The sequence below is a fragment of the Pholcus phalangioides genome, unplaced genomic scaffold (assembly GCF_987345545.1).
Source record: "Pholcus phalangioides strain wild (caught in Gottingen) unplaced genomic scaffold, Ppha-v1.0 ptg000011l_1, whole genome shotgun sequence".
Taxonomy (NCBI): Eukaryota; Metazoa; Arthropoda; class Arachnida; order Araneae; family Pholcidae; genus Pholcus; species Pholcus phalangioides.
The window spans coordinates 11,600,784-11,617,345 of NW_028301604.1; the positions used below are offsets into that span (position 1 = coordinate 11,600,784).

A 16,562-nucleotide genomic window follows, 5' to 3' on the forward strand; every position below is an offset into this window, starting at 1 on the left:
TGGTCTGGTGCCCTGGGCGCCGAATTCACATACCAACCGCTCCTTCAATATTGCACGGTGGCGTCAAAATATTGTACATGTACATGCTTGCCCAGCACCCTTACAGATAAAATCTTATCTATAGTAGTGTCAGACGGCAGCAACTAGATACTTTGTCAACCGGAGTAAGCATGCATTTTGGCAACCCCGTGTAATGTAGAAGGAGCAATTAAAGAGTGAATTCGGTGCCCCTTCTAGTCCAGCGCCCGGAGAACCATACCTGTCTGCTCCCACTAGTTGCGACCCTGAGTGGTGTAGTATGCTGTATAAGTGTATTCATAATGGTATAAGTGTTGGCTTGACCCAACTCCCCAAATATTTGGTTTCGGCACTGCCTTTGCCTATCTCTTTCTTCCTCAGAAATACAATACACGAAATTAATGGGCGAGAAAAGATTATAAATTCAACTGAATTCCGTGGAAAAACTGTCTTGTGACACGGCCAAAAACTAAATTTTTTATTTGACCTTCACGGCAATGACAAATATCTTGTCTAACTTTATTTTGGTAATCACGAAATATCTCGCTTCCTTAAAACCCTCTCGTTTCGGCAATGACGAGCCCAGACAATTTCATTGATGGCTTCATCTTCGAGTAGTTAGGGGGGGGGGGAGAATGATTGGACAATGGGTGGAGTCAGCTTTTATTCAAAGTTTGATAACATGAATGAATGAACCCCAGGACTCTGCCACCGGACTTATCCCGTTGCCGAGATCTATGCCAGCCAGCGTCATGACAGAGTCTGGAAAAAAGTGCGTGTACCACAGTCTTCGTGCGTTTCGAGTATTGTGTCTCACTTTTTAGTGCTGCAATCTATATTTCAGAAGTGAAGTGTAGTGATTGAATTATTTGTACCGTTGTAGGCCTGTTGCTGTTTGTGACGAGACTTTTAAAATAGGAAGATCGGCTCCCATTTGTGCCTCGAAATTAGGAACCACAGGACACCAACTTTAGTTGACTGCCACTGTGGCGACAGTGGGGGGATCCTCATGATGAGAGTCCGTCACAATGGCCCTCGATCACCGCAGCGACAAAGTTTGATAGAAGTAAAGAGAGACGGTGTTTTTTCCATCTTTTCGGAGTAGTAAAGGTATATGCACATAGAATAAATCGTGGAAGAAAGATAGAGTATTCTGTTGGTTGTGGTTTTTTTTAATAGTACAGTCGAATCCCGTTTTAACGAATACCGTTACGAAGAGAAAATCTCGCTTTAACGAGCACTTTTCTAATCCCCTAAATAAGTTTACATAGGAATAATGGAAAAACCTGGAATTCCTTCATAACGAAGTGATTTCTCCGGTCTCTTGGAATTCGTTGTAACGGGATTCGACTGTGTAGTATTCTCTGTTTCGGGGGGAAAAGGAATATTATCGCACAAAATAGGAAAAAATATTCTTTTTTAAAAATAGGTGGCAGTTTCTAGATGATTTAGTGATATCCACTGTAGCAGTTATAATGCGGATCAAGAAAATTTTAAAAACTATAGGGTAAAGATTTAAAAAAAAAAAAGTCGGGATTGTTGAAAATACTTGACTTAAAATACTTAAAAATCTCCGGTGAAATGCGGATTATATATGGTCATAGTAGCCGTGATAACCCCATCGAGCTTATATTACTTACGAACTTATATATAAACTCAATGGTGATAACTTTATTATTATACAGGACTATAACTACTAGGGCCATTCTCTGATAACTGGAGGATGCTAGGAATTCCTCGAAACTTGAACAATGTTATAACCGTGACTGAGTCGCGGCATGGTAGTCTCCGGTTATTTTGAAAATGAATTAGGTGAACTTAAAAAATGTATAATTCGAAATTCGATAGAAAAACCGATCGTCGATGACTGCGTCGGCAAAATTTTCAAGTGGAACGCCAGTGATGAGTTTGCGAAACAATCGAGGGCACCGTCCTGTATGGACAATGTCATGTCCTGGCTTGCCTTACCTTGTCATCTTCTACTTAATGCCACAAAAACAAGTTGTGCCTCTCTTGTCATTCTTTTATTTTTCTATTTCCTAGTAACAACCAACAATGTAACACAAAAATTTATTATGAGAAATTCTCAAAATTACATTTATCCTGTGATGCGTAATGTTCGTTTGTGGACTTTGCCAATCATCAAAAGATATCAAAGTCTTACCGGTAAGCCCTCAACAAGTTTTACTGTATGTTGCTGAATAAAAAAAAAGTTACAATTTTTCAATGCATGAGTTTTTAATAATTAAATTTCATGAAATGCAATTACAATTTTGCTTGATTTAAGTATGACAAAGAACAGGGCTCCCAGGTCGCCATGGCGACTGGGATTGTGTACTTACTAAATTGCAGGCTGAGAGCTGCACAAAATTTTTGGAATTTATAGCAGCCTATCTGCCAAAATGAAAGGGTCACCATTCCCTGAAAAAGTCAAAATAAGCATTATTTTGGACCTTTTTATTTGTGCAAAAATTGTTCTGGTTCCTAGATTTTTTATTTGTCCAGCGCTGCCAAAGAGCTAAGGAAATAGAGCAGCTTGACAAGTCCCAGGTGCCATAACGACTAGAAAATTGGTGTTTACGCCTGAAATTTTGTATATATGTTTAGCAAATTGGTGTCTAAGATGACGAAAAAATTTTCATTTCATGACGGTGGCTCTAAAGTTGGGTTTACCTAGGGGCAGGTTTTCTGTGCAATGCAATGTGAAATGCCCAGTGCGACGCGTCATCCACTCACCAATGAGAAAAGAAGCATGACTGTTTCCTTACAGAGCGCAATACGCCTCACGACAGCATTTCACTTCGAGCATGATTGGCCAACTGCTTGTGGAGGAGTCAAGTGTGTTGTGCGTTGCATGTTTCACCAATCTTCTCTTCATTTTTGTTGTGTTTTCTTTCCCTTCCCTTCAAACCGAAGTATGCAGATGACAGAGATGATGCGATGCCAGGGCCATATACTATATAGCGGCCCTGATCTGATGCACCACGCTAGGAAAACAAAAATGCATACCATGGTTCTGTAACACGTTTCTACTGGACGCTAAATGATCCAGTTCAGTTCACATGGTGCAAAAAAACCTATTCCTAGGAAAACCCAGCTTTAACCCATTAACGTCAGTTGATAAAATTTGCCATTCGAAATTTTGATTTTTTTTTTCTTTGCCAATAATTGTTGGAAGTGGTTCCCACTCAGTATTTTTGTCTTTCAAAGAATCAAAGTCGTCTTTAATGGGTTAAGACTTGTTTACGCGAGTTAAGTGATTTAACTAAATTTCAAATGGTTGAGTACACTAAAATCTGCCCCAATGTAAGAAATCAAGTAGTGAATGATCATTAGTAGTGAATGGTTATTTGGTGTTGTGTTAGAGATTTTTTTCTTTGGCAAGAAGTCACAAAGTGTGAAACTGAGTCATGCTTTCGGATGGACATCTTTCTTGCCTAAGAAAAAAGCCATGACATGACCAAAAAAAAAAATTATGATAAAAAAACTAACAACAAAAAAATTCTCAGATTAAATAGGGGATCAAGATTAAAAATGAAACATTCTAGACCAGCGGTTCTCAACCTTTTTTGACTTGCGAAGCCCTTTCTGGTATATAATTTCTGTGGAGGAGCCCCATAGGCCTACTTTTCATTCATTCATCAAAGTTATTGATTTAATATTCAAAAATACTTATAATTATGGAGCCCCTTGGGAGTTCACCGGTTGAGAACCACTGTTCTAGACTAAAGAGATCCAGATTAAAAATATAACATCCTAGACCAGATGCGGGATCGAAAATGATAAATACCAGAACTTATAAGCAATCATCCCTCCTGATATATAAATCTCTAGAATATAAATATTATTTAAGAATAATAAATAATTGTGGAGGGTTGAAAAATCAAGTGGTGTAAGTTCAGATTTGGTTGATGTGTCACATAAGATACATAAAATAACTAAGAATTTTGATATTCACTTAGAAATATATGAAGTGGTGCAAGTTCAAGCTGGTAAAATATCCTACAGATGGCAACAATATAATTTTCCTGACACGATATAATTGCCAGCAATTTCGAATGCAAATTTCTTTGTCTTGAAAAAAATTTTCAGTGACTTACACCACCTGCATTCTCATCTCCCCCAATTTATAATTTTTTTATATAAATCCGGACTGTCTTTTAAAGTGAATATGGTCTGGGCAAAAAAAGCTGGGTTCTATAAATATAAGGTTAAAATTATATAATGGCTAGTATGCAAAAAATTAAAATAGAAATATATGAAATGTATATTACTTGTGAGAATTCATATGTAATCCTGAAAACAAATTCCAAATGACATGTTGAGAAAACAGTATGTGTGATACAACATATAGTGAACAAAATATATATAATTAGCTTCAAAAATGAGTGTGCTTGTACCAACAGACTTGATAAATTCCAATGCAGCAGTAATGGCTATTATAATTACAGCAAACTTCCAAAGGTGACGTCACCTTCAGATGATAACCACTAGCAAAGGAGGAAATAATAATAACCGGCAGGAAGAAAAGTGCCAACAGGCTACGAAGGAAATCGCCAAAGAAATAAGGGATTACCTATACTGTAATTCCCTCAATTACTAGCCTCCAGCAAGTGAAGTAGCTGGTGATCTGTTTTCAATTCCAGCTCAGCATAATTTCAATTACGTATAACTAATAAAATCGCTCACTAGATGAGCAAGTATCTCATTTTTCTCCTTTTTTCATTGTCGCCTTTCTCTTTTGTTACAAGACAAAACTAATGGAAAGAAAAGTAGCCACACCCATATTGCACCCAGGAGATGGCAAAAAAACTGGCGGCGAGTAGCAATAAAAGTAGTCTACCCTTCAACTTTACTTGCCATGTTCTTCACATCCTGAAGCAGAGCCCTTAGGCTGAAATCTTTGGTGGGTCATTCAATGGTCAATTTATAGTCTGAAGAAACAAAAAATGAGAATTATCCCATGTTCCAGAGCCCTGTCGGCCTCACCCTTGTGGGAACCATGTTGTTCACACTAACAGAGTGAGCGACAAGTTAAACAGATAATGTTATTATAATGAGCGACTTTAGCAGCAGCAAGTAGCTATAGTAAATTCACCCAATGTAATTGAGCTTTTACGAACTTAACTCGTGTAAATGGGTCTTTACATTGTCTCAGATTCTATGGTATTTGAAAACTTGAAATTTAATTATTAAATCACTTCTCTCGTGTAAATAGTCGTTTAACATGAAAAAGGGTCATTAACTAAGGAGAATTCACTAGGTTTGCTAGTGCACAAGAGCTCACACATGAGATCCTTACCATCACTTGAAGCGCACTGATTATTAGGATGACTGTTCGGGGACACTACTCCACACTACCAGCTAGACAAGAGTGGGAACTCTGACCTTTCTTAGTTTTGAGCGGGAAGTAAAAGATTTCACGGCTTGAGAGAAAATCTCACGCAGCGAGTTCTCCCAGGTTAGGTCTCCAAAAAGTTTAAAAACATTACTTCAGGTCATTTTTCTTCTGGAAAAGTCCTACTTGGCTCTTAAGAAATTTGACTTGCAAATAAACTTTTCTTTTTGCCATGGGTCCCTCCATAGTGAATTTATAGTGTAAAAATAGCAAAAATACTGAGATTTGTCTTGGGGCCTCCTGGCTAGAGCCTTGTCAGCCCTACCCTTGAGGGGGTCATGAGCACAGCATAATCTTGCAGGTTTTTGCACCAATGGAAACCAAAATTCAGTCTTATCTGACATCTACTCAAATCAAGATAATGATAATCACAGACTTGAGCAAGGAGTCCATCAATACCTTATACCTTGTGGATGAAAAATTTGTTCAAACATCAATTGTTCACGAAACATCAATTTGTCTACCATAGGCAAATACAGGGGTGATCTCCCCCTGTTCACTAATTGTATTATATGGGCATAGGTGGGAAGGCAGAGGTCGATAATTCCCCCCGTTCAATGAGTCTGTATCCACTTATGTTGCCTGCCCTACATACGATTAATAAGGCATTACTTTTATTACCTTATACTTTGTGGGCATTATGAATGCTAGGAATTAAAATCTTCCTTTCTTTTAGCCAAAACTGAAGCTCATCAAATATGACCTCCAATCAAAGATGAGCTAAGAAAGACTTGCTTCATTATCTATCTACCCAATTTAAAAGCATGTTATTACTGAAATGGACTTCAGACTTATTGATAAAACTAATAGTTTTTGAACCCATGTAGACTTATAAAGTATTTAGATTTTGTACTATAAAGCTATTTTTATGCCTTTTCAATTTGATTTGTGAGTTTCTTAACCCTTCTTAAGCAGCAATTAGAAACCACTAAACGCCCCTTTCAAAATGTCATCTTTTTTAATGAAGTAGGCTTTTTTCCGATTTTCAGCAAGTGTAAACTCAGGTAATAGGGAAAAGTTTTCCATTGAGAAATCAACATTACAAAATATCTGGGCTTTTCAGTGATAAAATAAGAGACTTTTATGAAGGCGAATTATCTCGTCAGTGCCACTTGAAGGGTTAATGAGCTGTACTCATCAATTTCATCATGTCTGTCAATTTGCCAATTATTTTTTTTGAGTTTGCTGTAAATTTTTCATTAAAATATGTTTTTGAACCTAGATTGGCATGAAGAAGATTGCCTAGTCAAGAACCCATTTTATCAGGATTCTTTTTTTGATTGTTGGCCATGTGAAGATGTTAGAACAATGGTTGATCTTACAGGTCTTTATAATTACAGCAAAGCATATGTATATAATGAAAAACCATTTTTTGTGAGAGTGAGTATATATATGCTTTTAGCACATTCTTAGTAGTTTTGTATGTGAAAAAAAACCATTTTTTAAGTTACCGTATTCCATGATGATGTGAATTATTGTGCATTTTGGCAACATAAATGTGACAAATATAACCATAAAACACGAGAGCCAACTGATTTTTTAAACAAAACTTCATGCTTATTAAGGGGCCGTTCAAGTATTATGTCATCATCGATGGGGGGTTTCAGATTTGCTGACAAGGGGAAGGGGTTTGGATAATGCTTACGTCATCAACCACCCTTTATAAAAATATTAAATATTTTTAATGGCACCTTACTCTGTGCACCAAAAACGAGAAAAACCTTTCGATAGTTTGTGGGCACTTGAAGTAACATTCCCCCCCCCCATTGATAAGTGCCCTAGAGCCACTTTAGTGATCTCTAAATGTTTTGCGGATCCAATGATCTGGAAATGTGTCCAGGCCGCTTAAGTGCTCTGGAACTGTGCCACGCATCACTCAAGTGATCCGTAATTATATGTCGTGGATCACTTAAATAATCGGAGAATGTGCCGCTGTGATATAGAACCGCACTGGGGGCCACTTAAGTGCTCTAAAACTACGTAGCATGTCACTCAAGGGATCTCTAAATGTGTCACGGATCGCTTAAGTGTTCTGGAACTGTCCCGGGTCATTTAAGTGATCAAAAATTTGCCACAGGCCGCTTAAATGTTCTGGAATTGTACCAGGGGACACTTAAGCAATCTGTAAATGTGCCGCTTAGTTCATTTTTACAAAATTAGGTTTGAGGAGGGCAGGCCGCATCACATAACCCCAGGGCCATATTTTAATTTATTAAAGATAAATTTTTTGGGTTCATAGACTTCAAATAACATTGAAATTAACAGAAATAATAACATATAAAGGTATTTTCTTCCGAAATTTCAATTAAAATATTTTTTTGCATTAAGAAAATAAATTTTTGATCATGGGGAGAGGGGGGCATGAGAGAGAGCCCTATATTACCCCCACCTGTGCACGTCTCTGATCCCACCAATATGCGTTACGATTCAGAGGGGCAGATCTGATGACAATTTTGCTGAAAAGGGGGGGTCAGAATTTTACTGAAATTAACTTTCTCGGTATTACTTTTTTTGCATTTAGGGTTACTGTTACAGTAGACGTCACTTATTGGAATTGTGGATAATGTTATCATTCAAGTCGGTAAAATGCAGCAACACAATGAACATTTTTAAACAAAACTGGTTGCAAAATGTCCAGTCATGTCAAAACCTCTAGGTTTGACATGACTAGATTCACGAATTTTCATAAATTTGTAATTATTATAAATATGCCAATATAATATAAATTATGTCTAAAAGATTAAAAATGCATTAAAAACAGCTTGCATGCATGATGAAATAACCCAACATCAATGTAATTGAATAAAAATTTATTTTATGACAGTGCAGCCAATTGAGAGCTGGCACTAACATCACAAAATTTGCGTTCGATTTCGAAATATACTCTCATGTGTCCAGACTGTAACTTAAACCCTGCATGTGTCCAGGAGGGAGTGCGCCATCACCATGAGTAGGAAAAGATAATAAACTGTCTTTGTCCATCCCCAACTTTATTGTCTTACACAGCCGAACCTCTATTGACATCCCATCACCAAAATCAATCTGCCTCTTCGACCTTCATCACACAATCAGTTATGAGGAAAAAGAAAGTTGGGTTTTTTGAGGGAAAAGAAAGCGTTTCACTTTTTGTGATGAATTTTTTTTCCTCTCTGTATAGAACTTTCACTTAAAAAAAAAACGGAACTGTCCCATTTTTCACAGAAAAAGGGATGTATGATCATGATATTTGTTTATGGGTTTCTTTTGGGTAATATAGTTATCAATCAGTTATTGTTATCAGAAACTCCAAGTCCTAATGTCATTACATTAAGCGGCATGCACTATACTTGTATTTCTAGGAGATTGTTGGTGACAACCAATGCAACTTCCTATAGAAAACAAGTGATGCATATATATTGATAGATTTTTCCATTAAAAATCCTCAAACCCTTTGAAATTTGAAAATCACATGCTAACAGTGTAGGCCAGCGGTTCTCAACCGGTGCTCCGCAGAGCCCTTGGCGCTCCTTGTGCACTCTCCAGGGGCTCCGCCGCCGCTCGAAGAAAATAATAAAAAACGGTAAAATTAAAAAAAAAATTATTATAAATATTTTAAACAAGTAAAAATAAATCGGTAACTTTGATCAGTAATTAAAAAATTTCCCACGGGGCTCCGCCATAGAATTTTTTTTACTAAAAAGGGCTCCACGAGTCAAAAAATGTTGAGAAACGCTGGTCTAGAGGCTAATGACTTGAGCCATGGATAGTCAACCACTTGGCTTTTTGGGCCACATTGAAATAAAAACTGTTTTAGACCATTCTTAAAATAAAATAACAGGAACGCCTTAAAGCCAAAGTTACTGTTTCAAGTGAAAGCAAGCTCATGTATGATATTATTAGTAATTTGAATAATTATTAGTAACTGAACAATATTTTAATTATTGGTGGGTCATTAATTTTTTTTGTGTATTTTTTTTTTTTGGGCTGCATTCATAACTGTTCTGGGCTTTGGGTTCAAACCCCTGACTTAGAACAGAAGATGTACAGTGAAACCTGTCTAAGATGAGTACTGTATTTCATTTGTTTTTTTTTTTTTTTTTTCAGTTAAACATTTAGGGTACTGCTTCAGATTTGAAATTAGCACCTTAAAAACAGCTCAAGTTATCTTAACTATTGTTTTTAGTAATAAATATTGAGTATCTTGCTCTATGTTTATACTTCATTAATTTTAATAAAATGCTATTTTTCTCAGGATGTTGTAGAAAGAAATTTTACTATTGATGATCTTGCCACAATGTACAAAACATACAAAATTAAACTTGACAGAGGAACCGCTAGATTCTCCTCAACTCATACAGCTTTTCAGTCACTTGGTGAGCTGGTGGAAAGAAAAGAAACTTTGAAGTCAATGAAAAATTTTCATGTATTATGGTATTGAGTTTAATAATTTTATAAAGCTTGCTTTGGCTTCATTTAACAATAGTTTTTTTTTTGGAATTTTCTAATTGAAAGTAGTGATTAAAAGTGTACAACTTTTTTTCAAAAATTTCAATTTCAAATTGATGTATATTGAAAAAAATATTTATCAGGGAAAATATATTAAAATAGCTTCAACAGGGGGGAGAAGTTGTTTGTATAGTTGCAGATATATGTTGATCTGATAATTGTCATTTAACCCTTTACCTGCTCAAAAAATCTGATCTTTGGTTTTCAGTGTCTTTTTTTAGTTAAGGAGAAATTAGTTTAAAACATATCTATCAAAAATCATTATCTCCCTGTGAGTTGCAATGTACAATTTTTAAAAAGTTGCATCATTTGTTTTATTGAAAATTTAATATATCACATTGATTGCTCATATATAATTCAACAGTTAAGGGGTTAAACTTGAACAGAATATGTGATAGAATTGTTGAGTATAATATAGTGTAACCAAGTAGCATGTCATTATGGAAAAACTTGTAAAACATTACTGATCTATATTTTGTAAGATTACAAAAAGGTAGTTGTACTTGTCAATATTTTGAACAGTGCTCGATACAATGGTTTTTTTTTTCTTGGATTTATTTATATTGTTTTCTTGTAATTTCATTCTATGCATGTATTAATAAATCATGATTGCAATTGTTTCAGGAAAGTTAACAGGGTTGCAGCTGCGAGAATTTTGAGGAAAATTTTTCAGCGTCCGTACTTTGTTCCTAACAACAGTGAAGTTGCTTTGCAACGATTTTTGTCAATTAGTGGATCAGAAGCCTCACAGTTTTTCTTGGTATGATGTTCTATAATTGTGGCTTTTTTTACATAAATGCAATGGCTGTCATTTCTTTGAAAAAGTCTCCCAGTCAGGCATGGATCCAGAGTGATGTGCCCAGGAGGGGCAATTTTATTGTGCACATTCGTTGAATCTTCCCATATTCTGACCAGCCAACTTTCCAGATTTAGGCTAGAAACTCCAAATTTTTTGCACTTTCTTCGGATTTTAGTAGGAAATTAGATTTGGAAGGAAATTGTTTTGCGATTTCTTTCAGATCAAAATTTTCTAGATTTTTCCTGAGCTTTCATGATGTTGTGATATCAATGATTACAGTCATCATTGGAGAAAACACCTATAGAGGGCAGCTGTAGTTCATGGAACCTACCTACTCGGTCGAAGACGTCACTTACATGGCATAGACAAAAAATAGGTCTTGATCACCGCATTTAAGCAAACTGGCAATGACATGACTTTGTTTACTTAGCATTTATCAGGGGATGGTCTTGGTTGCCTACATCCCTATGTAATTATTGTATTCTATAAACAACCTTGTGGCAAACACACTAACAGAGAGGTTGATTGTACACCATGTAATATGTGATACCACTGGACATTTTTTCGTCAGCAGCCTTATATTTTGAAGTTTTTTTTTCTCTGATCAAATGTCTTCAAAAAATATATACAACTGCTTTTGAGAGTTTGTATACCCAAGATTATCCATCTCTCTACCCCCTTTCCCCCCCCCCCCCCACCGAGAATCTCTGGATTTCAAAAGTTGGCACGTCTGTGTAGGTTCTTTCATAGCAATAGAATGGCAAATATAGACATGCAAAAGTATGCTTGCTGTATTTTCGAGTAAATTGCACAATGTTCTAAATTGTTAAAAACGTTCCTACAAGTTTTAAGAACAAAAATTCTGAACTCAATTGTTAAGTCAAGAAAAAAAATTGCAAAATCAAAAAAAAATTAGTCATTAGATTGAAAAACAATTATTAAATTCCAATTAAGACCTGTCCGGATTATTCAATTTGATTGTTAAAACAATGATCACAGTATACTGAGTTTTGACTAATTTGATTAACTCTGATATTTTTTTATAGTCCCATAACAATAATTGAATTAAAGTTTTGCTGTACATCAAATGTCAGACAAGTAATACATTTTCGAAGAAAAAAATTTTGCTGTTTCACTGAATGAGGTGTGGGGGGGAAATAGATGTCACCCTACTATCATCATCCTTTGGTGTCCCATAAGGGAAAAGCCTAAGCAAATTTTGCCCATTGATCTAACACCAAGTGGTTTAACACGAGTTGTAGGTCATGTGAATATGAAGAGAAACATTATTCTGTGGAAATTTCCAGAGTTTGGTAGCCGCTCTGGGGACGAAAGTTATGGTATCTGTTACCATTATATTGAATCTATGTGGGAGATTATGGAAACACGTAACCGGTAAAGGCCATATCAGAAAATTTGAGGCTGCTCCTGTCTGCGATACCTTTTCTTTAGTAAAGGAGCAGAGGAGGTCTCAGAGAGATATGGCTGAGAACTCAACATGAAGTTATTAAATAGTAACGCATGAAAGTTCAAGTTAGAGCAGAATTGAAACTCGCCATGAATTCAGGTGTTTAGTGTAATTGAGAAAATTTACCAGGATATAAATGCTGGGAGCATTTACAACTTCACTTAGTGTCACCTGATGATCACCGAAGTAGTTCCTTCTCGGAATAGAGAAGGCGGGACATCGTCAAGTGGAGTTTCGTCATCTTCTCCTCCACACGCAGGACAAATAAGTGAATCTGCATAGCCACAGTTGTGTAGGTGTTTCTAGGTTAGCATGACCAGTGATGATCTGTATAACCTGTTCAATTTGTTTCCTGTTCAACGAGAAGTTTTTTGGCAATATTCGGATGGGTTCCCAAGGCCAGCTTGGCCTGTCTGCAGTCCTGTCTTGAGTTCCATTGCCGCAAATGTTTGTCTTCTATCCATTGTTCGACATCTCCTTTGATGGTTGACAACGAAACAGGATAGAAAAGTTCAGGTCCAGATAGCTTCAGGTTCGTTGCCTCTTTGGCTATCTGGTCTGCGAGTTCATTTCCCTGGAAATTTACATGACCAGGAACCCAGTAAAGGTTGATGTTGCAATGCTGCCAAGTTATTCAGCATGTCAGTGCAGTATTTTACACACAGTTGAAACTTGAAGTTGTCAAGAGCCAATAGTGTTGATTGGCTGTCAGAGAAGATAACAATTTGTTTGCCATGATACCCTTTAGAAATCAGACTTTCAGCCAGTATGGCTATTGCTAATACTTCGGCTTGAAAGACTGGTCGTTTTGCCTAGATACAAATGTATCTTATGATAGTCGTGATCCACTCCAAAGATGCGGAAAATTGCTCCAGCCCCAGTAATCCTAGAGCCATCTGTGTAACACTCAATAACTCCTGTTGAGATGTTACAAATTATGTGAGCAACTTCATTTCTCCTGGGTATGTGGATAGAGAAGCATTTAGTGAAATTTTTTGTTTTGGAACAGGAGTCTTTTGGCATTAGTAGAGAGGGGATCTCCACTTTTCCCAGTAGACAGCTGTCACGGTGATTCTTGAAAGAAGGTTTGTATCCTATATAAGGTCGATTGCACCATGTACCATTTCTTTCCATCCTATACATGGTTTTAAAAGCTTCTTGTAGGTACCATCTCAGAGGTGGTAGCTTAAGAGCAGTTTCAAGGGCGATAGAGGGAGAGGTGGGTAAGGCTCCCGTAATAAGAATGCAAGGTAGTCTTTGTACTTTTTGTAGGACAGTTTCATAAGAGGTCTTTGATAACGCCTGATGCCATACCACACAACCATCATTGCATGGTTGCCAACCACACTCAGCATTGGGCGTGCAATATGTCACCCTATTAACTTTTAGCCTGTTTTTAGAAAGTAATTTAAAACATGTTTTTAGCTATAATTACTTAATGTATGATTATGTTTGATTTACAATCTCAATTTGTTTTTCTAGCCCACCACTGATTTTGCCAATGTTTGGATTGCTCAAAGTCAGGGTTATCGTCTTATCGTACTAGATCCGACAGAGCCTTGTCGGAGCAACTGTTCAACTTTGTCCATCTTGTTGCGTCCTCAAGATGTCTGTAAGTCTTCCGCAGTTTCTTTTACCTGCATTACTTTATTCACACATAATCAATTTCCTCGAGAAAGAAATCCAACAAATGAAAGCATCCAAATAATCGTTTCTATCTATCACCAAATCCACCAGTGTTTCTGTCTACTGTGTCCCAGTTTTGAGAGTGTGTTTCCCATATTTTTATTTATGGAAGACCCCACTCATAAGGTATCTGAATTTTCTTTTTGACAGCCATAAATGAAGAAAGGCTTAAATTTTTGCCAGTTATTGCTTTAAAGGTTTATTTTGAAATCTTGCAGTTCAACTAAAAGCAGTGTGTGATAAATGGAAAAAGATAGATTTGTAAAGCCAGAGAGAAAAGTAGTAGATAGATAGTACCATTTGTAAAGCCAGAGAGAAAAGTTATAGATCTGTTTCACAAGAGTTGATCAAAACTAAAACAAAAATCTGGATGCCTATATGGCAAGATTTTAATGAAGCTCTTTGGCGCGGTAGCCCAGGTTGATAAGATACTCGCCTAAAGTACCAAAGGATGTTTAGAGGTGTCGCGAGTTCGATGCCTGGTTCATCTTTGTCAGAAACTTTCCTGACACGGGTACAACAGAAACAGCAACATGACCACGAAAAAGATTACTACCGAGGGGTTAGCACACCAACCTCTCGGTGAGTATAAAAAAGGCCATTCGAAATCGGCAATAAGTTGTAGGTCCCAGGTCTGCCGCTGTGGTGGTCGAGTGGTCATAATGACGGACTCACATCGCGAGGATCCGGGTTCGAACCCCACCGTCGCCATAGTGGTGGTCGGCTGAAGTTGGTTTCCTGTGGTTCCCAACTTCGAGCCGATCTCCCCATTAAAAAGTCTCGCCACAGAGAGCAACAGGCCTACAACGATTAATTACTCAATCATTACACTTCACTCGTATTAAGAAAAACTGGTGGCAGATGGCAGCACTACACATAACAAGCATTACACAGAAACAAACTTTACGTCAGGTTTCACTACACATACACACACATTCCCGCATGTACCAATTCGTTAGAGGTTCCGCAGAGGAATATGAACGAGGTACATGTGTGGTTTAGTAGTAGGTCCCAGGTCTAATTATATATAGCTCTCGTGTGCAGAAAATAATTAATGAAGCTCTTCTAAATTGGTTTAAACAACAGTGGAAAACAAATCTCAATTTATTTTGAGTTATTTATCCCAATTAGCATGATCATATGACTCATATATGGGCCCCTTTTTGACTTTTTTAAATTGAAGGGTCTCTAATTTACATAATTTAGAAATTATGTCATAATGAACATGACTATAAACATGCAATTCAAATTAAATCCTCAGTTAATGGAGTCTATCCCCACAAAATTGTGAAAAATATAAATCTGCTAATCATCTATAATCTGCTAAAAATATAAATCAGCCGCTGTGGTGGTCGAGTGGTTATAGTGACGGACTCGCGATGCAAGGATCCGGGTTCGAACCCCACAGTGCTGGTCGGCTGAAGTTGGTTTTCTGTGGTTCCCAACTTCAAGGCGCAAATGCGAGCCGATCTCCCCGTTAAAAAGTCTCGCCACAGAGAGCAATAGTCCTACAACGATAAATCATTCAATCATAACACTTCACTCATAGTTAGAAAAACAGGTGGCAGATGGCAGCACTACACATAACAAGCATTACAGAGAAACAAAAAACTTCACGTCAGGTTTCACTACACGTACATTCCCGCATGTACCGATTCGTTGGGGGTCTCTGACAGATCATAGCAAACCCCTGATTTTTTTTTAGTTGTTTTGTGGATAGTTTTGATTTGATGCCGTTCGAGCAGTTTGCGGATATGATCAGACACTACTTTTGCAAACATGGGAAGATGTAATCATAGTTGCAACTTATTAATCATTTAATTACCAAATATTCCAAGCAATATTTACTCATCACTAGAATTTAGAAAAGTAATTGGTTATGTGTGTTAATATTAGTTCTATTATTTCTCTTTACTATAGTGTATTACAACTGGCAGCTTTGGAAACCTCGTTTGTTACCTGCTCGACTATCAGAGGATGTGAGCATCACTTACATAGGTTCCTTCTACTAAGTACACATGAAAATAGACATTTGATATCATGAATTATCAAATGCTAATGCCAAATAAAATTGATACAAAATGTTTCTATTTGCACAATATTTCAAATTTCTTTGCAATAAAATGGCAGATGATGTTTGTTTAGCTTTGTTCGTGAAAGTAATTTTCTTTGTACAGTAGAACCTCCATAATGAACACTCCTCTATATATTAACAGACACAGCAAACAAGAATTCCAGTCCTATGGTGTACATTATTCGAAGGTTTCATTGTATTAACTTTCGGTTCTCAAATTGGCTACTTTCTCAATTGCTTCATTATGCAACATAGCACAGTAAAACTTTTTTATGTGTGACCAAATAATTTCACAGGAAAAAAACCTACCTAAATGTCTTTCCAACTCCTGCTTAAGGGTCATCATCAGATATAGTCATGCACACTAATCATTCATTTTATTGGGTTGGAACCACCTGTACAGACACAAACATTTGAATATTCCTGTTCCCATAATTCCTTTCACACATTTTTTATATAGCTTCAAAAGTTGATTTTTTAGCTCTTGGAGCTGATTCAAAGTCTCAGCCTATTGAATAACATTTCTTTAATTTTAATTTTGAAAAATCATAATCCCCAAGGCTCCCACTTGTCCTTTTTGGTAAAATGTCCTAATTTTCCACCAATCTTATTAACAAAATTTATGTGATTGATT

At 36.7% G+C, this 16,562-nt stretch overlaps 1 protein-coding gene across 1 annotated transcript; it reads left to right on the forward strand.

Moving 5' to 3' along the window:
- The first annotated feature begins 1,725 nt into the window (after positions 1–1,725).
- LOC149080059 (uncharacterized) lies at positions 1,726–15,998 on the forward strand. Its single transcript, XM_089239002.1, has 6 exons — positions 1,726–2,184; positions 6,639–6,796; positions 9,648–9,826; positions 10,526–10,661; positions 13,651–13,780; positions 15,775–15,998. Exons 1-6 carry the CDS (start codon positions 1,797–1,799, stop codon positions 15,864–15,866), a joined length of 1,083 nt encoding a protein of 360 aa, XP_089095128.1. The 5' UTR covers positions 1,726–1,796; the 3' UTR covers positions 15,867–15,998.
- Positions 15,999–16,562: the final 564 nt, after the last annotated feature.